The sequence below is a fragment of the Ichthyophthirius multifiliis genome, assembly GCF_000220395.1.
Source record: "Ichthyophthirius multifiliis unplaced genomic scaffold scaff_1120509250010, whole genome shotgun sequence".
NCBI lineage: Eukaryota > Ciliophora > Oligohymenophorea > Hymenostomatida > Ichthyophthirius > Ichthyophthirius multifiliis.
The window spans coordinates 3,835-27,106 of NW_004087099.1; the positions used below are offsets into that span (position 1 = coordinate 3,835).

Here is a 23,272-nt window from a genome sequence, read left to right on the forward strand (position 1 = left end):
TATATATATATATATATATATGTATATTTATATATATATATATATTTTATTTTTTTTATTTATTTTTATATTTCATTAAAAAAGTCTAGAAAACATTTATTTTTATTTTTTTAAGTAAGCCTCATTACATTAAGCTATCTAATCTTTTAATTTTAGAACTTCATTAAGTTAGTTTTATTCAATTTAATTTTTTTAATCACTTAAATGACAGTCTAAAATTTTAAATGCATTCTCATATTCATTTAATTCTTTTAATCCAAAAGCTTTCCTATAAATAACTTTGGTATATTTAGGTTCTATTTCAATAATTTTATCACAACAAGTAATTAATTTATTCCATTTTCCTAATTTCATATAACAAAGTGTAGTATTTAATAAACTTGAAATTTTATGCTTTTAATTTTTTTTTTTTTTTTTTTTGTTTAATTCATTTTTTTTTTTACTTAATAAATATCAATAGCATCTTATCCTTCATATTTTCCTAAATCAAAAAATGCATTTATAGACTCAAATGTTTTTAAAGCTTTTCTATAATTATTTTCCTTTTTTTTTATGTTATGTATTGTTATTTATTTTTTTACTTTTATTAATTTTAACCCTATGATTTTTTTACGTTAAGCATGTAATATTCTTTCTTAAATATTCATTGAAAAAGTATTAAGTCCTTATGTAAAATTATAAAGCTTAATATGATAAATAACTTCTTGAGGAAATTCTAGTTAATTAAAATTTTATTTGATTATATTATAATCTATTCCATATTTAATTAGTTTATTATCTTTACATATAATAATAGATTCTTCTTGTTTTTTCATTAATCTTAAAGCATTTTTCAGAAGTTTAGATATATTGTATTCATCTAAATAATATTTTAAACAAAAGTTTTCTTTTTCTATTAATTAAATCTAGTTTTCGTCATTTTCTAATGATAGTTCTTTTTCACAAAAAGGACTTTCGTAAATAATTTTAGTAAAAACTTCTATTTTTAAAGAAAAATAAACTCGGCATATTTTTTCGAGTTTTTAATTATTGGATCCTATTATTGTCCCTTCTTTTTGAATTTTCTTTATTGCCATTTCGTCTTGGAATATATCTTAGATTTAAATCAATTTTTTTAAATTTATTTCTAATATATATGATTAGTCATCACTATTTATAAACTATTCTTTATATTTTAAAGAAGTCTCGTATTCTTAAAAAGCTTACTAAAATATCTCACAAACAGCTATTTCTTATTCTTTCATTGATCTCAAAACTCTCCATATACATTCAGATAGATTATCTTCTTTTAAATAGGTATTTATTTAAACTATTTCATTATTTTGCCTTTCATCAATTATTTCTCCATTTTTTTTACTTAGTTTATAATTAACTTTTTTTTATAATAAATAAATACATATATATTTTTATTTTAATATTTTTTTATTTTTTATTTACATTTTATTTCGTCTTGCTTTTAAGGACGTTTTTTTCCTTAACCTTTTTAGAGTATTTTTTTTAGTATTTTACCATTTGTTTTAATATCTGATATTTATTTAAAATCTTATAAATGGACCAAATAATGTTTTCTTTATTCAATTTATTTTTTATTGTTTTCATTCATTTTTATATATTCGACACAAAAATAGCTAATTTCATTTTTTTTCATACTTTCTAAAGAAATATTAAACCATTCTTTTTCATTATTTTTATCTTTTAAATTAAAAAAAATATATAAAAATTTATTTACAATATTATTTTTTACATAAATATAATTATTTTTCAGGTTATTTATTTATTTATTATATATAATTTTCAATTAATTTTTCTTGTTATATTTCTTTATTTTTTTAAGAATTCGGATTATCTATTTCTATGTATTTTAATTTTAATTCATCAAAGTTTTTAGGTTTAATAGATATTTATGAAGCCTTTTTATTATTATTTTAATTTTTTTAAAATTTTTACTTGAAATATCTCTTTGTAAATTTTATATGTTTTAGTTTTTTAAAGAAGAGTTCTTTAACAAATTTTATCTTTTTCAGTTTGTTATTAGTTTTCTGATTAATTTGAGTTTTCAGATTAATTATCCTAATCAAAATTATTATGATAATTCATATTTTTTGTTTATTATATAATTTAAAAAATGATATTTTTTTTAATAAAAAAAAAAAAATTGTAAATATTATATTTTAATTTTAGTAAAAAATCCAAAAAAACAATTTTTTTTTTAAAAAATTAATTTTTTATAAATAAAAATACTAATATATATCTTGTTTAAAAAAATCACCAATCTTAATCATTATCAACAGTTTATTATTCTTCGTCTTAATTAACTTGTTATTATTATTAATCTGTTTTATTTTATTTATTTTTCTTCTTTTTATTCTTATGTTTTTTTTATTAATCATCTTCTTATTTTAATTCTTCTTGTTCTTATTTTTATTTATTATCCTACTTCTCATTTATTATCCTACTTTATATTTATATTTTAATTATTTATTATTATTATTATTATTATTATTATTATTATTATTATTTTCATATTTATATTCTTCTTCTTCATTATTATCTTCTTCATCTTTATCAACTTGGCAGTATTTTTATTAATTTTTTATATATTTATTTAAATTATCTTCTACTATTTCCTTTTCTAAGAGCACCTACAATTAAGCCATTTCTTCGCAATGTTATTCTTTAGAAAAACAGCTATTTTCACATCTAATATATTTTTTTATATAAACAAAAAATAATTAATCAAATTAGATATATATATATATATTTAAATATTTAATAAAATTATTATGAATAAATACGTATAAATAGCAATAATTCCCCAGTCAAAGTTTATAAGTTATTTAAGAAAAGACAAAATCGAAGAATTAATTTAAAATTCAAAAATAAGTTATTTTTTACATTAATTGCATTTAAATTCATTATCTTTATTCCATTATTTCTTATCTGAATACCATAAAGGTTAAGTTTATTTATTTCTACAATATCTAACAACATGAGGTCCTTATTTTTTTAATAAAAAACAGTATTTTTCAAAGGCTAAGTCTATATCATCATCATCATCACTTTCATTTTCTTCATATTTATCTATTTGTTGACTTATTTAATTATCTTCGAATGCTAATTAGATAAATTATTTCATTAACTCGTTTTCCTTTTCGCTTGTTTATATAGGTTTTTTCTAAAATTCTTTATCGTCAACTTCAAATGGAGTATATATTTTTTAAAATTCAAGTTCTAAATCTTATGTTTCCTTTAAACTTACTATATCTGTTGAAATTATATAACTTTCTAAAGTATTAATGGGATTTTATTAAAAAAAGGGAGAAATTTCTTAATTTTTTGATTATTAAACTCTTATGATTTTTATGGAATTTTATTAGTTTTAACATGTTGTATTTTGGCAGAAAAATATGTACAAAATACGATGATAGGCATGACTATATTCTTCTAAAGGGGCATATAATTATAAAAGGAAAATCATTTCATTATTACATATACTACATTTTATTTATTATAATTCTTAATCTTTATTTATGAAGAGCTATTTTTTTTTTTATTTTTTGGTTTTTTTTTTTATATAATAATAATACTGGTTATCCACCAATTAATGAAGGGAAGTCTTCCTCGAAATTTTACTCTTTTAAAAATTTTTCATTTTAATCTATTTTTTAGGGAAATCCGATTATTATTTCTTATTTTATGTTCATTTTTTTATATTATTATTATTTTTTAAATTTATACTTAAATTTTTTTTTTTTTTATATTTTATTAAAATAAAATAAAATCAAAATATTTAACAATAAATAAAAAATATAAATCTAACAAAAATAAAATAAAATACTATATATTTTTAATTTCTATTTTTTTTTTTAAAAAAAAAAAAAATTATTAACTATTAAAATAATAAATATTTATTTATAAAAAATAAACAAATATTTTTTATATTTAAATAAAAATAAAAAAAAAAATGAATTGTTTTAAATGTCAATAATAATTTAATGAATAAGAGAGATGTCCTCGTCTTTTAATTGATTGTGGACATTCATTTTGTGAAAAATGTATATATTAAATACACACTAATAGACTTTTAATATGTCCTGAATGTTCTCGGATAAGTTTTATAGATAATATAATGCGTTTACCTAAAAATTTAGCTTTATTAAATGCAAAAGGAAACGAATATAATCCTTAATTTTAATGTTTTAAACATTAAAAATAATATGAAGGTTTTTTTTTTTTTTTTTTTAAAAAAAAAAAAAAAAAGAAAGAAAATTATTTAATTTTTTTATAAGAAAGCTTTTTGTGTGTTAGATAGTTGTCTTTTGTGTATTTCTTGTATTTTAGAGGATAATCATAAAAACCATGATTTATAATCTTTAGAATTAGCCAAAAATATGGAAACAAATGAACTTGAAGAGAATATTTAATAAATTAAATAAGAAAAGTTAAAATTAGATAATTTCCTTGTATAGTTGTGGCAAAAAATGGATGAAAATATAAAATTTTATACTTAAAATATTAAATAAATTGAAGATCTTTTTGATAGTTTAAAGCTTTTTTTAATCGAAATAGAGAATAATTCGAAAAAAAATACACAAAATATATATTAAAATAAAGAAATATTGATAAAAAAACATCAGGAATAGTGTGAAAAATACTCGAAAGTTTTAGACTAACATATTTAGATTTAAAATTAAAATAAAAATTGTTAAAGTACTTAATTTTTAGAGCTTTCTAAATAAAGGAAGGAGAACTTTTTATAATTTAAATAAGAAATTATATAAAATTCAAGTTTTTATTAAGAAATTTAATATTGTATTAATGAAAGCTTAAATTAAGAATTTTCCAATGAAAATCAAGTTTTAGATATTATTAATTAATTAAAAGTTTTATATTTAAAATAAAATAATTAAGAAATATATTAAAATTAATAATAATAATAAGCAGTTATTAATAAAAATACTCATAAATAAAAAAAAGTACTCGAGAATATTAAAAATACTGTTGAAAATAAATAATAATAAAAAAATACAAATAATTAAAAAAAGAAAAGTTAAACTCATAAATAAAATAATACTACTAATAATAGTAATATAAAATAATAATAAAATACATAAAATTAATAAAAATAAAATTAAATACAATAATAACAAAATTAAATATAATAACGATAAAATTAAATATAACAATAAAATCTAATATAACAATAATAAAATTAAATATAACTATAAAACTAATAATAATTAAATGTAATAGTTTGTAAAAAATTGAATAATTATCAAGAAATGAGAAATCAATTAAAAGAAAAACTTACATAAGAACGAAAAAATTTTTCTGTTCATAAAAAAGATGAGAATACTTTATAAATATAAACAAATAAATAATTATAAAGTCCTAATGTATTAAAAAATATATATACATCTGAATAATACAATTTGAATTTATAAAAAACGGCTCCTTAATAAATAAAAAGTGACTCATCATCTCCTTTTAAAATAAATAAAAAAAATACTAAATCTTTCCTATAGAAATAAAAATCAACTGAAAATTATGATACATAAGATAAAAAATTGAAGTTTAAAATTATTTAAGAAAACAATTATATATAAGAAGATTCTTTATTAAAAAATAAAAATATTTAAAAATAATATGTTTACTTAATAGGAGGTTTCGAGGAAAATGAAGTCAATTATATATATAAATATGATACTTTAGAAAATTAATGGGCAATTCATGATAAAATGCACTAAAATAGGACAAAATGTTAATGTCAAATTATGTTAAATGGAAACATTTTTATAATTGGTGGAAAATAAGATGGTTAAAGGATAAATTTTATAGAGGAATATAATATCAGTTAGAAAAAAATAACATCAGCACCCATTTAATTAATTTAATAAAAAAGTGGATTCGGGATAGCTTATAGAAACGATCTATTATATGTTATTGGAGGAAATAATGGACAATAAATATTAGATAGTGGTGAAGTTTATGATTTTATGTTAAAATAAATACGCTAAATACCCTAAATGTACGAAAAAAGGGACGAACTAGCCTTAACATATGGCCTAGATGGCAAAATATACTCAATAGGAGGTTTTGGGGGAGAACTTAACCAATGTTTGAATACAGTAGAAAGATATGACCCTCTATATTAAAAATGGGAAAAAATAGCACCTTTAAATAAAGCTAGAAGAGCTCTATGTGCAGTTACTGGAATTAATGGAATATATGCTATAGGTGGTTTCGATGGAAAAGAATATTTGAATTGTGTAGAAAGATATGACGAGGGTTTGGGAAAATGGGTTTTTATGAAAAATATGCATTTTAGGAAATGTACTTTTTCAGCAGTTGTGGATAGTTCAATGCAGTTTTTTTATATTTTCGGAGGATTCGATAATGAACCATTGGATTGTGTTGAAAGGTATATATGTATATGATTTTTTTAAGTTAAATTTTATTAATATTAGGTATGATATTTAAAATAATAAATGGGAAATTCGCAAAAGTATGCCGAGAAAAAGATTTATGCATTGTTCAGTTATTTTATGAGAATGATATTATTTTGATATTTTAAATTTAAATTCATTTAATTTTAATATTAATAAGTTAATAAAATTATACTAAAATTTTAAGGTTATATAAATATATTTAAAAAGAAATCTTTTATTTGAATTATATATATTTATATTTTAAAAATATATATAAAGATATATATATATATATATATTTATAATATTTATTAAAATAAATAATTATAATAATATTTTTGTATTAAAATTAATTTATATCATTAAATTTATATTTTTGTGTTTAAATCTTATATCTTTTCTGAAATGTTAGAAAGTATTTATTATTGTTCTACTTTTAAAGCTTCATAATCATTTTCAATCTTTTTTTTTATTATATAACAAAATTTAAAAAATTTTAAATACATTAATAGGAAATTTTCTACCCAAATTTTCTTTTTTAATAATAAAATTATGATAATTTTAAAACTGTATTAATTAATTTTTATTTTAAGCTAGTAAATCTTTATTATCTTAATTATCTTTATTATTATTTTTATTAAAAAACATATTACTAAGAAAAGATTTATGAAAGTCCTTATTTTTAATATTTTTTTAAAAGAAGGTTTTGCTAATTTTTTCTTAAATTTCTAAATTAGAATTTAATTCATTAATTTTTGTATTTTTTTTTTCTGAATTAACGAATTTTGTTGAACTAAAATAATCTATTTGATCAATGTTTTTTCTAATTCTTTTAGGCTTTGAATTTTTACTTTATTCTTTTTCAATATTATTTATATTTATTTTATTATCTTATTTATCTTGGTTTATTTAAAATTATATTCTTAATCTTTTTCGACGGTCTAAATACCATTATTATATTATTATTGTAGCTTAATAAACTACTATTTTTATATTAAATTTTGTTTATTATTCTACTTATTTTTTTTTAATATTAGCATTTTTTAAACCTTTTATTTTTTGAAAGAAAAAATATTTATATTAATTTTATTTTATATAAAAAATACCATTGTATTTATCTTCCCATAATTTAACTACATTTTAAATAACTATATTTTACATTCTATTTTTTATTTTAAATGTTTATATATTTATAATAAAATAATATACATAATTTTATTATCAACAATATTCTTATCATAAACTTTATTTTCTATAGCTTTTCTTATAATAATATTTCTTGATAATTTCATACAGAAATCGCTAAAATGAACTTATTGATTATAATATAAATTAATATTGAAATTTTTTAATTATTAAAGTAAATCCTTTTTTGAAATAATTATTTTCTTTTTAGTTTTTGGATTAAATAAATAATTCTATTTTTCGTTTTTTCCATTTGTATTTGTATAATTAAAATCCCCATTTTATTTCAAAACGAAATTATTTCCTTCATTTTATAATCCAAACCATTAATTAATTTCCAAAAGAATAAAATAGAAATCTATAGGATCTATAAAACCATTCCCTTCAGGGTCATATTCTTTCCATTTATCCAATATATATTCAATCTAATTACTACTTATAATAACTTCAGATTATTTTAAAGTCTATAAATAACCGTCTATTACATAAGCCAAAAAAAGGCTTACTACAATATATCTTACAAAACATACAATTAAAATAAAATATATATAACTAAATGAATTTGCACATCCATTAATTCCTTAAGACTACTATTCTTCATACGTTTAAGTTGAGCAATTTTAAGAATTCAAAGAATATTGTCTTATGTATTAATCCCAATTTTAATTAGTTATACATTCCAATACTAATAAAAGACTGCTTTAAAAACTTTAAAAATTCAAATCGTAATTATAAGTAAAAATTCCTTCATATTAGTTATAGTCAGGGCTATTATCATATTTTTTGGTTGAGGAAAATAAGTTCATGCCTAATATTGTAAATATAAAACTCCACAAAAATATTAAACCGGCAATATTTAAAAGAGAAGGTAATAAATAGTATATTGTATCAACAATATTTTTTATTGATTGAACATTATTTATCTATTTTTTAATTATATAAATATATATTTTTATTATTTTTACAATATGAAATATCTTTCCTAATCTTAAAGATCTAGCTATTATAGGTAAACTATATAGTTATTTTATATTATAAAATTATCCAATAAATAAACTTAAATCTGTTAATATTAATACTAAAAAATCAAGTCTTTTTATTTAATTATAAAATAATTTTAATAATATATATATATAAACAAAATATATATATATATATACAATTAAAAATATACTTATTCCAAGAGTCTTTGAAATATATAGAACCTAATCCTAAAATTTTAATAATAGCTTCAATATGAAAAATTCCCAAAAAAATATAATTTAGAACATTAATAAGAAGTCTTCCATATTAAGGAATTCCCTTATAATTACAAGCTTTAACAATAATATTACAAAGTATTAATATAATAACAATTTTTTAAAAAGTTTTATTTTTCTAGATTTTATAACATATTTTTCTGTATTTATTTTCTGGTTATTTTGTATCTACTTTTAATTTACTATTAGTAAAAAAACGTTAAATATCTACCCATTCCTATTATATTTTCGATAAATTTGTTTAACCGAACATTTCGTCTTTTATTCGATTGAATTTGCTAACTACTAAGCCAATATAGAGATTCATACCGTATATATTTCCCAAAAAAACAAGGAAAAAGTATAGGGCACAATAATTAAAGTTATTTTTAAGTATTGGCTATTTATCTATATCTACAAAATCAACAGATGCCCACATTATTGGAACCCAATTTTCACCTGTAAAGATCTTTATTATTTTATTTTTTAAAAAACTTGTTTTTTTTATTTTTACTTTTGCCAGATTTACAATAGAATTTAATATATTGTCGTAATTAAAAAAAAGTTTCTCCATTCTCCTTATTAATCTTAACAGTCTTATTTTGTTTGGATTTTTTTTTAAATTTCTTAAGATTGTAAATTACAATAATGAAATCCTCCTTTAAATCTATCTACTAAAAATATAGAAATTATCCATATTATTATCCCTGAGGTTAAAACCAAGCTTACTAATATAGGAATTGTTTAAAATAAACCATTTACTAATAATTTTAATGATTAATTTCTTTAAATTACTCTTAAAGGCCTCAAAGCACGTAATGCCCTTAAAGATTTTATTGATTTTAATTATTTAATTTCAAAAATATCAAAAAAATTCATTAATGAAATCTTTTTTTTTTGTTTAAAAAAAATAAAAAAAAACACACACACACATTTTTTTATTTTAACTGTAATAATAGTAAAATCTAAAAGATTCCAAATATTCCTTATATATGAGTATTTATTATTTGAATAATTTAATATAAATCCTTAAGCAATTATTTAAATAATAGCCTCTAAGCAAAATAATGTGGTGGAAAGTATATCTAGAATTAATAAAAAATATTTAAATGTACTATTTGGATCATCTAATGGATTATCAAATGCAAGAATTATTGAACTAAATAATATTAAAACTAAAAAAATGTTTTTATTTAAAAAAATAAAAATAGAAATAGTTCTTTTATTTTTATTATTTACCCATGACCGATAAATTCCAGTATTTATTTATAATTAATTATTTACATTTTTTTCTTAAATAAGAATTTTTATGGAAAATAAAGCAAGAACAATCATTTAAATAATTAAATATTTGTTTAATTTATTATTTCTATATTTATAATTATATATATATATAAAATTATATATATATTTATCTTATTACATAATTAATATGTTTTTTTTAAAGTTTTTTTTGAAATAATCTTAGCTTTCTATTTTTTTAAATCTAGAAGTTTTTACATTTAATTCCTAATTTTTTTATTTAGGAATTGATTTTAAATTCAATAAAAAGGAATTAAATAAAATTTTATCAGATTCTTTTTCCTAATTGTCTTCTTAGTTTAATATTTATTTATTTAATTTTTATTTTTTAATTTTTTTTTTAAGCATTTATAATAAACTAGCTAAAATTTATTTTTTAAATAATATTTTTTATATATAAAAATAAAATACGTTTGAATTCTTATATTTAACTTTATTTAGATGTTTCAATTATTTTTTTACTTTATAAATCAAACGAAGAAATAATTATAGCTATAAATGAATTCAGAAAAATAATTTTACCAACAATCATAAATATAACAAAATAAGGATGAGAAACAGACCCTCCAACTGCTCTAACGCAATTATTCCAAACAATATTATACTAATCACCAGATAATAATACAAAAATTGTGGTTAGAGACTCTTGTATAGTATTAAAATTTAATCTTGGTGACTTTCTTTTTTATTAAATAAAAATATAAATTTATTTTTTATTAAAAAATATAAAATAATTTACCCGTTTATTTAATCATATAAGCCTTTTTCATTAAACATTAATTTTCCCGCAAATAACCACATTCCTATTACTGCTCCTACATACATAAAACAACCTATCATTAATAACATGTTAAAAATTAAAGGAAGACTATGTTTTGCAGCTTCTAGAAGTATTATGTAATCTGCATTTTTAAAATAGGTTAAATTTTTTATTATTATTATTCCTTTTATTGCTGATATAGTAGAATAAGAATTATTTGATAAATTATGTATCTTTTATATTATATTATTTTATTTTATTATATGTTATGTTATGTTTTAAAATTTTATTTTATTATATGTTTTGTTAGGTTATTTAATTTAATTTTATTTTATTTAATTTTATGTTGTCTTAAGATATTTAATATTTATTTTATGTTTTTTATTTTATTTTAATATTTTAATTTTTTATATTTTTTTATATTTTTTTACGAAAGAAGATAAGTCTATTAATAATTCAATATATGTAAAAACATTTCTTTCGCTTTTTTCAATTTTTAAAAATTTAATAAAATCTTCAAAAATAAATAAAGATATAAAAAAGAGATTCGTATATTCTTTTTAAAAATAATAATAAGAATAATAATGAATATATATATATAATAATTACATTATTAATTTTCTTTAATATAAATGTTTTAAGGATATTAATTTAAACTTAAAATAATAAGATTACAAAATATACAAATATTCATAAAAACTAAATAATATTAATTCTCATGAATAAAATCAGAAATTTTTTAATATTTATTATTAAAATATTAAATAATATTTGAATTCTATTTGAAAAAACTGAATTTCTATTTAATATTTTAATTATATCTTACAAACTAATTTTGTTTCTAAATTAATAAAATAAAATAATGTATTAAAAAAAGTAAAAATGAAAGATATATATGAATATTTTTTTATTACAATTTAAAATATATATAAATATTTATAAATATATTTTATTATATATTATATTTTTACTGTGTTTTATGGAATTATACTTATATATTTTTTTTTAGATGATTATCTAGAAAATTATAATTTTGTATTTTTTAAAGAAAAAAATGAATTTTTTGGTTTTATTGCATCTTTAAAAACTGATTATCTTTTATTTATTTTTTTAATAATTTTTTAATATTCATCGTTTTCAGTTGTAAATAATTATTAATCGTTATTTTAACTTTGTTTTTTTTTTAAAAAATAAAAAACTATAATTAATATATACTTATTTATAGAACGTAATGTATTTTAAGCATTTAATATTTCTTTTTAATAAATTAATTCATTTTCTTATTTATATATAATATTTTTGTGTATATTTGGTGTATTTTCTTTTTTATGAGGAATATTTTATTATTATATCATACTAGTTTTTTTATTTTAATTTTATTCAGAACAGATTTAATTTATATTTATAGTGCCTTTATAAAATGTTTTAAAATATTATAAATTTTTTGAATCTTCCTTATTATTTTAGTTTTATTATAGTATTTTCGGCTATTAATTTTATTACAAAGTTTTATAAAATATTGCGATTAATAAACTATTTAAAAAAAGGAACCTATTAATATATATGAAAAAAAAAAAAAGGGAACTGAATACAAACCACTAGAGTCTATAAAAATATGCATTTATTATTAATATCCTTCAATAAAATATAATTAAAACAACGTCAAGTATGAATTTGCTAAATTATCAAAATTTATAATTCCGAAATTCAATTAAGCTAATTCATTAATTTAATTACTATTTTCCAAAACTATGTTTTCTTCTGAAAAATACTCATAATTTGAACGACAATATTATCCCTATGGACATTTAAATTATCCTCCACAAACTTTATCAGGAATAGCTTTTATTTTATTTTTTTAATAAAAAAAATATAAATATAAATTTAAATTTAATTTATATTATATTTAATACATATTTCCCAATTTCTATTTATTGGCTTACTTGTATATCTACATCTTTTTTAAAATAAATTAATTGTATTTATATTAAATATAATCTACCTATAATCAGTATTTCCAACCCATAAATTTATTCCTAATATACTAAAAAGAGTCATGAAAAAAATAATAAAAAAAATAGTTTTAATTATTTAAGGAATCGAGTTTTTATATAAAGTTAAGATTTAATGGCAATATTTTAAAATTGATATTTATTTAGTATATTCGAAAACATAAAAAATTCTAAAAACAAAAAGATAAACACAAGATTAATCGCCAAGAGCTATTAAAAAAAAATAACGATAATAATAACATTATTAATATTTCTTAAATAACAAAATTGATTCTAATATAGGCCTCTTGCTATTATTTTTAAAATAGCTTCAAGAGAAAAATATGCAATATAATAATATTTTGACTGTTAAAAATAATGGTTTTTATTTTTAGTTGTAAAATCAAATATTCCCATTAAAATTCCCATAGAAATTATTACTATTAAAGTTAAAAGTTTGTAAAAATAAGATTCTGTTAACCAAACTGCTAATCTTCTTATAATATGATCTTTTTTGAATATTTGACAACTTTCTTTACAATAAGTGAACCTTTTTCCATGAAAATAAAAATTGACAAACTTACTCTGGGTTGTATTATCATAATAGCTTTATTTTTTAAGAAACATATTTCGGAATATTTATGTTTGGATTCGATTATTTTCTTAACTATTTAAATTTTATTCATTTGTAATTTTTTTTGGATTTATTTATTGCTATTAATCTTGTAAATATCGAGGGTTTATGTCATATCTGGAATTTTATTCGTTTATTGCATCGAAATCTCTTTGTGAAAACTCTAAAGGGATTTTTTAATTTTAAAATTTTTAAATGATTGTTTTTCAATATTTTTATTTTCATAATTTTAATTGAAAATGTTTTTTTAATTATAGTTTAAATTATAAATTTTTAAAATATAAAAAATAATAATTTAATTAAGTTATTTATTATATAGATATATTTATCATTTTTTGATAAAGTTTTGTTTATGTATTATTTCATTAAATTTCTAATTTATATGTTAAAAATGTTAATTAAAATAATTTTTATATAAAAATTAATTATTAATATAATAAATTAAATGTAATATTTAAATTAGTTTATATTTTATTAATAAAAAAATTAATTTAAATTATATTTTCCTAAATTAAAAATTTATAAAAAAACTGAAATATGCATTATATTTTATATTTTTGTTTTTTGTTTTTTTGTAATTCTTTAAATTTTTTAAGATTTAAAATTTCTTATTTTTATTTTGATTTTTTATTTAGAAATTTTATTTTAAAAACTATTATTTATAAAACAAAGATTTAAATAATAAATAGCTTTATTAATTTACTTTTATTAAAATAATTTATTTAAGTTACATTCAATTTTATATTATATGGATTTTTACTTAGTATTTTTTTTTTTTTATATATATACTACATATTAATTGTTTTAGGCTTAAAAGTATTATAATTCATCATAATTTTAGAATTTTTATTAGATTAAATAAATAATAAATAAAAAAAAGATTATTGTTTAATAAAATATTTTCAAACAAATAATTTATTTTAATACTTATTAATATTGATTTAGTAAATAATAATATTTGCATATATAAGAAATTATTAATTTTATATATATTTTAAATATTTGTATTTAATTATTTTAAAAAATAGTATAAATTAGAGAATTTTTTTTCTTTTTTTGTTATTATATATATAAATATATATAATTATAATGATATAAAGATACATTTTTTATCTATTAATTCCATATAAAAGATTAATAAAAAAATAAATGCAATTTTGTACATTAGCTACATTCCCTAAAAAGGAAATTAGTTAAAAATTTTAATTCTAAATAAAAATATAGAAATATAAATTGTATATATGTAAACTAAAAATATTTTATATAATTAAAGAATTATATAATTAAAAAAATAAATAATTTTTAGTTAGATTATATATTTATTATTTAAAGAAACTTATCTATTAATTACAAAAATTAAAATTACTTAAAAAATAAATTTTTTTAACATTTTAAAGTCTTTTTTATTATACGCCAAATTCAATTAATATTTATTATTATTATTCGAGTAATTTATTAATTACTCCCATATTTTTATAATATTTTAGAGGAATTTTTTATTATTATTATTCTAATTCACAAGTTTTTATTTTTATTTTTGATATTATTATTTATAAATACAAACTATTCGCTTCAGCTAACCAATATATTTTATTTATATAATATATTAATTATGTTTTTTTCATAGTAATTTGATTATTCATTATTTTATGTATTATGTTAACCATTAAATTAAATTATTAATTTTGTTAATAAATAATTTTTATAAATATATATTTTTTATTTTATGAAATCTTTTACGATTATATTATTCTTTCATAAAAATACATGTCCTTATAAAAATTAATTCAATATAAACCATTTATAATAAAAAATATATATATATAAAATCAATTATATAAAAAAAGTTATTAAAATAATTTTATTAAAAAATATTTCAAGAAACAAATTAATATTAATTATATTTCTTTATAAAAAAATTATTATAGATTAAAAAATTATCAAAATATAATATTTAATATATTTATTTTTTTAGATTAGATTAGAAATATATAAGAATATATATTGATATTTCTAATAATTTTTATATGGATAAAATAACTTTAAACGTCAAATATTATAATTTTAAAACTAATATAATGACTTAAATTATTTTATAAATAAAAAAACTAAATATAATATAAAATATATAATTTTAATGTATTTGAAAAAAATACATATATTAGAATCTATAAAATAAAGTAAATGTATTCAATAATTAAAAAATAACTTTTATTTAAATATTAATAAAAAATTAAATGGAATATAATTTTTATTCATTATAATATATTATATATATAAATATATTTATTTATATATATATATATAGATATTTTTATATATATATATATAAATTATATATTTAATATTATTATTTAAAAAAATTATTATAAAATATATTTATTATTTTTAATATTTATTATTTCTAATTATTTTTTAATTATTATATTTATTTTAAAGTAATTTTATTTATTATTAATAATTTTTTATAATATTTAAGTATGCATAGATTATATATATAATATATTATTTTTAATCATTTTTAAGATTTTATATTAATTTTGAAATAATATTGAATATACATTATAATTTATATATTATTAATGTATTTAATTTAAATTAGTTAGTATGATAATAAATATTAATGTAACTTTATAATATTTAAAACAAAAAACAACAATTATGCTTTAGTTTTTAAAAAACTAAAATATGTTAACATATATTTTATACCTTTTGATAATTTATAAATATTTATGTTTTTGAAAAATTATTTTTAATTTTAGATTTATATTAATTAATATTAAAATATAAATATATTATTTTTATATATAATATTTAAAAATATTTATTTAACAAAATTATATTTATTTCTTATAAAAAAATAATATAAAAATAAATTATTTATAATTATTTAATATTTATATTTTATATATATTTATAAATAATAATTATTTAGTTATTATAAATATTAAATTTAAAATTATTTATATTAAAAAATTATAATAATTTATTTTTTGGAAAATATTATTTATATATATATTTATTAATTTTCTTATTCAATTTTTTTTCTTCTTTTACTTTTTTTTATTTGTTTAATTTTTTTCTAATTCTTATATTCTTTTTATTAATAAATCTTATTTTTATTACATTTTTTCTATTTCATTATATTATTTTTATAATTCTTATTTATAAAATTAAATAGATTCTTATCCTGATATAATATTTTTATCAATTTCTTCGTTTTCTTCAATTAATTTATTTAATTATTTTTAATTATCATCATATTATTTTTATTCTTCATTAATTTCTTAAAGTAATTTATCGTTTTATTCATTTTACATTTATAAAATTAAATTATTTTTTAATTCATTTAGTTCTTTTAAATAATCTTCTTTTACTTTTTTAAATTTTTTAATAAATGCTCGAGATCTGATATTTCTTAGTTTTATTGATTTAATTCTTCTCTCATTTCGTTTTTTTATTTTCTATTTCTAAAGATTAATCATCTTAATTATTTTAAACTTAAATTATTTATTATTAAATTTCTAATAATTTTTTATTTTATTCATCTAAATCTTAGTTTTATTATTATAACTTTTATTTTAAATCTAATTCGTTTTACTATAATTATATTTATTATTGCTTTAGTTTATCTACTTTTTCTATTATTTATAAATTTAGGTTTTTTTAATTTATTAATTCTTCTTATAAACTACCTTAATTTTATAAAATAGCCTATATATAAATAATATTAATTTATTTTGTAAATTTTTTTCTTATATATTTTTGTACTTTTTTATCTTCTAATTCTTAATTTTTTAGGTTTTAAGTTTATTATAGTTCTTTTATTTTTTAAATTTAAATTTATATTTCTTATTGTACTTTTATATCTTATTATAATATTTAAAAATCTAAAATTTTTATTTCTTATATTATTTGTTAAATATTATTTTCTTATTTTAAAATTTCTAATTTATTTGAGTTTTCGCATTATTTTTGTACATATTAATAATAAAAAGCTTATCTATATATAATATTTTAAATATTAAAATTATATAATAATGGATAAGAATTACTATTTCTATATTTCTATTTCATTTTGTTTAAAGTTTTCTTCCAAGATTTACTTTTCTTACATTTATTTATTTATTAAATCTTAGTTTTACGAAATTTCATCATTATTACTTAAGTAAATTTAATTTTATTTTTGATTTTCAAGTATATTTTATTAATATTCCATATAGGTTTTTTTTAATATTTCATTTTTATTTTTTTCTTATTAAAACTATTATTTCATAACATTAATGTTTTTTTGTTTTTATTTTCTAGTTCTTAAATAATTTATTTCATATGGAGAATTTCATTTTAATAATTTTAAGAAATATCAGTGTTTACGATTAATTCATCTTTATATTTGTTATGAATCTATAAATTTATATTATATAATAATTTACTTAAATATCAATTAATAATATTGAAATACACAAATTGTTTTTCAAGTTAGTTTTTCAATATTTGGATGTCTTTTTGTAAATGTTATATGGTATTTTATTACTAAATTTATTTTTATTTTAAATTGTTTTCTAAGTCTTTTAATTAGATTTCATCTTAGTTTAATTTTTGGATTATTTTTTATAATGTATTTTCTTTATTTATGTTTATTTCTTTCATTTATTCAAGTTTCTATTATATATCTTTTTCTTATTATATTAGTTTTTCCGAACTTATTTATTTTTAGATTATCTTTTTTTCTAAAAGCTTATTACTTCTATCTCTTTTTGGAGAATAAACTTTTTAAAAAAATTAATTTAAATTTTTATTAGTCTTTATAATATCTTTTAAACTTGGTTGAGGTATTGTATTTATATTTTTTTATTAGCTTTGTATTATTTCACTCAAGTCTTCAGATTATTTTTAATGATTTTCTATAGTTTAAATTCCAAAAGATGTGTTTAAATTGACATAAGTATTTATTATATTATTATTATTTTTGCTATAAATGTTTTTTATATTAGATTTATTATTATAAGTATTGCTTTATACATTAAACGAGTTATTTATAATATTGTTTTTTTTTGGTTTTTAACATAATGGAATTTTTTTTGGAAATTTACTAAAGATTTAGTTTAGTTTATTAATCTTTTTTTAAGATGATTGAGTTACTTTTTGTTATGGGGAATATGTAGATGATAATTAGGTTGGAAGTTATTATTATTAATAATATTTTTAATTACAATTTTAAATGTTTAACTTTGTATAAGAATTATATTTATTTGTATTCATTTTAATTATTTTATCAATAAAAATTAATTTTTATTTTATTATTTTATGTAATTAATTACTAATAATATACTAATAAGAAATTATTTAAATTATTTTAGAAATTTAATATATATAAATATATATATATTCATTTTTAATAAAGAAATTAAAATTTTTATGTAATTGATACATTAATTTATAAATATTTTATTATTATATTTTTAATTTGTCTATATAAATAATTAATATAAATAAATATGGGTTATCCTAAAGCCATAGTAAAAACATTATAAATAAGAAATGATTTAAACATAATGATAAATAACAAATAGAGAAAAAAAAATGAAATAAAAAGAATTTAAGTATATATATGGAAAAATATATATGATAATAAATAAAATATTTATAAAAATATATATTAAAAAATAAATATATATTTATATAATATATATATATAAATATATCTATTTTTTTATATTTATTTTATATAAATAATAAATCTATAATTATATGTATTTTTATATATAAAAATATTAAGTATAAATTTATCATTCTTATTCATCATCATCATCATTTTAATCATTTTTAATTATTTAAGTTGATACTTTTTAAAAAATTTAAAATAATGTTTATGTGCAATTAACTTATTTTTATAAATCTATTTCTTCTTCTTATAAATTTATAGTATTTTTTAGACAATATCTATATAATTCATTAACTATCATTGAGCTGAAATATTTTTCTATAAACTTTTGTTATTTAATATCTTATTAACTCATTTTTTTTCTTTATGTTAAATTATGAAAATAAATAGTTTAAATATTTTGTTTTATTTTTGTATATTTTTTTAATATATTATTCTTAATTTTTATATTATATATATTTTTTAGTTGTATTTTATTAGTAAAATGTAATTATGTTTTTGTTTAAGAATATTATAAATAATAATATTTAAATTAACAAAAATATAAATAAATGGAAAAAATGCATTTTTTTATTTCAAAAAAATCTTTAAAAAAATTTGTTATTTTTATTTTTTAAGAATATTTTTTTTTATTTTAGTAAAATAATAAAATATATACTTCTAATTTTGTGAATAATTAAATATCTATTTTACTAAAAACAAGACTATAAAAGAATAATAAGGCATATATATATTTTTTACTTTATAACATTTTTATATTATTTTTTTCCCGTGATTTCTTTTTAAAAGCGCATTCGAAAATATAATCAAAAAAGGTTTAATAAAATAGATAATAATCTATTTTTTTATTTTGTTTATAAAATAAAAATATTCAAAAAAATAAAAAAAAAACATATAAAAAGTAATATATAAATAAACACACAAAAAAAATATATTACTATTTAAAGATTTATTTATATATATATATTTTTTTTTTTAAAAAAAAAAAAGGAAATAAAAATAAATATATAAAATTATATTTTTAAACTAAATAAATTATATATATATATATATAAAATAAAAAAAATGAGTTAAGACGAAGACGAAAATATCAATGTTTATAGCGAAGAATCCAATTAATTTGATGATTTTGAAGATGATGATGATAATGATTTTTATAGTGTAAAATAAATAATAATAACGAAAAAAAATTTTTTTAAACAAAAATAATTAATTTAAATATATGTGAAAAGAAACCAGATAAAGAATCTAATAAAAGAGCTACAAAAAAGAAATTATTAACCAATGGTCGTAAAAAAGCTGCCTATAAAAACTTCATCGAAGAAGCAGCCGAAGAAAGTGATTAAGAGGATGAAAATGATGAAGAATATTAATTAAAACGATTAAAAAATTGTAAACAATAAAAATTCATATAAATCTATATATTAACTTAAAAAAAAAATTATATATATATATATATATAAGAAAAAGAAGCTGACTTATATAAATAAAGAAGAAATCCGAATTTCTAATAAGTAGTAGATTAATTAGGGGATAATGAAGAAGAATTAAATAAAAGATATGAAAATATGAACCAATATGATGATGAAAATGATGAAGAATTTGATGAAGATGATTAAAATCTTCCATCTAATTTAAGAAAACATAAATTAAATATAAAACCTTATTAGAAGTTTTTTTCAGTGGGACTAAAAATTGGAAAAGAGAAAGAAACCGTGCTTAATTTATTAAATAAATTTAGTATTTTTTAGAAAAAGGGAGAAACTCCGAAAATACACTCGATTTCGTTTGTTGAATAAAATAAAGGGTTTATTTATATTGAAGCTGAATAAAAAAAGGATGTTTTAACTTTTATTGAAGTATTTTTTTAATTATTAAAATAATTTATATATAGTATTTCTTAATTGAAAAAAAAATAAAAGGGTTTCCCAGGATTAAATACATAAAAAGTGGAACTTGTAGAAGAAAAGACTGTTAGGGAAATATATGAAGAAAAAGAACAGGAAAATTATGAAATTCATATTAATTAATTCGTTCGTATATAGAAAAAATGCGATTATTTTTAAGATTTGGCTTAGGTTGAGTCTATAAGAGATAATGGGAAGGTTTAAGTTAAATTAATCCCAAGGCTTAATTTAGAATAATTAGCTAAGAATAGAAAATTAAAAAATAAAGAATAAAATAATTATAATCCATAGGGAGGCGATGATTTTGTTGTAGGGGATAATAATAATAAATATGGAAATTAGTAAAAAAAGGAGGATTTCCATTCAAAAAAGGAGGAGGACTCTTTGTGCCGGTAAAAAGTATTGCTTAAATTTTAAAAGAAAGACCCAATTAATAATTTTTAAGTACTAATGTCTCAGGATGTGAGGAATTTATGTATGATAAGAGTGTTTCTGATAAAGTTATTATGATTGGTAATAAATATTAAACATATATATTTATTTATATATGTTTGCTTTTTTTATAAAATTTTAGAAAACACATATGGATATGTGTACAAAACATTCAATTGTAAAGATTTAGATTTAAAATATAGCCCAAAATTGGATGAAATAAAGAAATTTTATCCTTTTGGGGATATTTAAGAATATTTAAAAGATAATTATAAAAATCTTAAATTAGCTGATTAATATACTAAGTTTATTCCAGGAGATTAGGTTTTGGTCACTAATGGGTAATAGAAAGGATTGAAAGCTTAAGTTGTGGCTGTGAATGGCGATTTGGTGAAAATTGTGGCTTTAGATAAGAAATATAAGGATTTAGAATTGGATTTATAGGCTAAAGATCTTGTTAAAAATTTTAATGATGGGTAAAGGGTTAAAGTTATCTCAGGAAATCATTAAGGAAAAGTAAATATTTTTAATATTTTAAATATATAAATAAATAAATTTAAGACTGGTGTTATTTTGAAAACGGAAAACTATATATGCTATATTTTTACAGATAATAAAAATACAATAGAATGTAAACCTAAAGATTTGGCAGTTTCAGGCGAAATTAATATTGATTACTCATAATCTAGAGGAAATGATATTAGTAATAATTTGAATTTGAAAAAGCATGATTTAGTAAAGCTAAATGGATAAAATAGTGTAGGGTTAGTACTATCTATTTCTTCAGATTTTATTAAAATATTAGATCAGAACGGAAAAACTAAAAATGTAAGTAATTATGCTATAAATAGTAAACTTGATACTAGAAAAGCAGTTGCTAAAAATTTAGAAGGATGCCCTATTACTAATAATTCAAATGTCATTATTAAATAAGGATAATATTAAGTAAATTATAAAATTACATAAAAATAGAGTTTTTTTAATAAAATAGGGATATTAATGTTAAGTTATTCATGTTTTTAAAAATATTGTTTATTTATTTAATCCAAAATTTAGAGATGGTATTAAAAATAAAATAAAAAAATATATAAAAATATATATATATCTATATATATATATATAAATATATATAATTTTATATATATATATTTATAATTTTTTTAGATATTGTTGTAGAAAATGTAAATAATATTTTATTATAAACAAGCAATCCTGTATTGAATAAATAAGGTGTTAAATTTGCCTATGAATCTTAATATGGAAATAATAAATTCCAAAATAAAAAAAATGATGATTTAAGATAATATGTAGGTAAATAATTAAGAATAATTGACGGAAAATATAAAGGATTTTAATGCACAGTTTTAGAAATTAGAAATGATAAGTAAATTAAGGTAGAAATTAATTCTAAGTTCATATAAGTTTTTATTTAAAAATCTGATATTATTCCATTTATTAAATAAGCGAATGAATTAGAATATGGTAAAACACCAGCTTATTAAACATAAAGTACATATTAACCCAGTATAAGAGGAGAACATAATTTACATGAGTTTCCATGAATAAAAAATAAATAAAAAAAATAATAATAAATAATAATTTTTTTACTATCAATAAATAAATTAAATAACTTTAAATATATATTATATTTGTTATTTTTTATTAAAATAAAAAAATATATAAAATATAAATATATTTTTTATATTATATGAATTAATATAAAATACATT

At 15.8% G+C, this 23,272-nt stretch overlaps 4 protein-coding genes across 4 annotated transcripts, besides 35 other annotated features; 2 read left to right on the forward strand and 2 right to left on the reverse strand. All coding sequences in view use genetic code 6, as the record gives it.

Moving 5' to 3' along the window:
* Nucleotides 1-45: a microsatellite.
* Nucleotides 46-350: 305 nt separating this feature from the next.
* Nucleotides 351-1,876, reverse strand: IMG5_045880 (hypothetical protein; the record flags this gene model as incomplete). The annotated part of the gene is made up of 2 exons (XM_004037611.1): nucleotides 351-1,257; nucleotides 1,311-1,876. 2 exons carry the CDS (start codon nucleotides 1,874-1,876, stop codon nucleotides 351-353), a joined length of 1,473 nt encoding a protein of 490 aa, XP_004037659.1.
* Nucleotides 1,399-1,429: a microsatellite.
* A 545-nt stretch (nucleotides 1,877-2,421) lies between the features above and the next one.
* Nucleotides 2,422-2,467: a microsatellite.
* Nucleotides 2,461-2,519: a microsatellite.
* Nucleotides 2,474-2,519: a microsatellite.
* Nucleotides 2,509-2,566: a microsatellite.
* Nucleotides 2,567-5,004: 2,438 nt separating this feature from the next.
* Nucleotides 5,005-5,049: a microsatellite.
* A 45-nt stretch (nucleotides 5,050-5,094) lies between these two features.
* Nucleotides 5,095-5,144: a microsatellite.
* Nucleotides 5,111-5,222: a microsatellite.
* Nucleotides 5,114-5,230: a microsatellite.
* Nucleotides 5,159-5,240: a microsatellite.
* Nucleotides 5,162-5,230: a microsatellite.
* A 786-nt stretch (nucleotides 5,241-6,026) lies between the features above and the next one.
* Nucleotides 6,027-6,549, forward strand: IMG5_045890 (kelch motif family protein, putative; the record flags this gene model as incomplete). Its single annotated transcript, XM_004037612.1, has 2 exons — nucleotides 6,027-6,421; nucleotides 6,468-6,549. The coding sequence occupies 2 exons, from the start codon at nucleotides 6,027-6,029 to the stop codon at nucleotides 6,547-6,549; spliced, it is 477 nt and encodes a 158-aa protein (XP_004037660.1).
* Nucleotides 6,550-9,175: 2,626 nt separating this feature from the next.
* On the reverse strand, nucleotides 9,176-11,078 carry IMG5_045900 (hypothetical protein; the record flags this gene model as incomplete). Its single annotated transcript, XM_004037613.1, has 3 exons — nucleotides 10,893-11,078; nucleotides 10,565-10,833; nucleotides 9,176-10,323 (listed from the first exon to the last, which is right to left on the reverse strand). The coding sequence occupies exons 1-3, from the start codon at nucleotides 11,000-11,002 to the stop codon at nucleotides 9,176-9,178; spliced, it is 1,527 nt and encodes a 508-aa protein (XP_004037661.1). The 5' UTR covers nucleotides 11,003-11,078.
* Nucleotides 10,222-10,266: a microsatellite.
* Nucleotides 10,452-10,495: a microsatellite.
* Nucleotides 11,079-11,147: 69 nt separating the features above from the next.
* Nucleotides 11,148-11,307: a microsatellite.
* Nucleotides 11,160-11,261: a microsatellite.
* Nucleotides 11,162-11,261: a microsatellite.
* Nucleotides 11,197-11,299: a microsatellite.
* Nucleotides 11,277-11,343: a microsatellite.
* Nucleotides 11,280-11,339: a microsatellite.
* Nucleotides 11,291-11,339: a microsatellite.
* A 2,607-nt stretch (nucleotides 11,344-13,950) lies between the features above and the next one.
* Nucleotides 13,951-13,992: a microsatellite.
* A 1,804-nt stretch (nucleotides 13,993-15,796) lies between these two features.
* Nucleotides 15,797-15,918: a microsatellite.
* Nucleotides 15,798-15,879: a microsatellite.
* Nucleotides 15,798-15,895: a microsatellite.
* Nucleotides 15,819-15,896: a microsatellite.
* Nucleotides 15,914-15,971: a microsatellite.
* Nucleotides 15,972-16,415: 444 nt separating this feature from the next.
* Nucleotides 16,416-16,458: a microsatellite.
* A 117-nt stretch (nucleotides 16,459-16,575) lies between these two features.
* Nucleotides 16,576-16,643: a microsatellite.
* Nucleotides 16,644-19,143: 2,500 nt separating this feature from the next.
* Nucleotides 19,144-19,243: a microsatellite.
* Nucleotides 19,169-19,238: a microsatellite.
* Nucleotides 19,216-19,305: a microsatellite.
* A 963-nt stretch (nucleotides 19,306-20,268) lies between these two features.
* IMG5_045910 (transcription initiation protein spt5, putative) lies at nucleotides 20,269-23,104 on the forward strand (the record flags this gene model as incomplete). Its single annotated transcript, XM_004037614.1, has 9 exons — nucleotides 20,269-20,364; nucleotides 20,436-20,595; nucleotides 20,668-21,062; nucleotides 21,402-21,502; nucleotides 21,556-21,623; nucleotides 21,685-22,058; nucleotides 22,104-22,487; nucleotides 22,534-22,603; nucleotides 22,707-23,104. 9 exons carry the CDS (start codon nucleotides 20,269-20,271, stop codon nucleotides 23,102-23,104), a joined length of 2,046 nt encoding a protein of 681 aa, XP_004037662.1.
* Nucleotides 22,626-22,696: a microsatellite.
* Nucleotides 22,657-22,701: a microsatellite.
* Nucleotides 23,104-23,142: a microsatellite.
* Nucleotides 23,143-23,272: the final 130 nt, after the last annotated feature.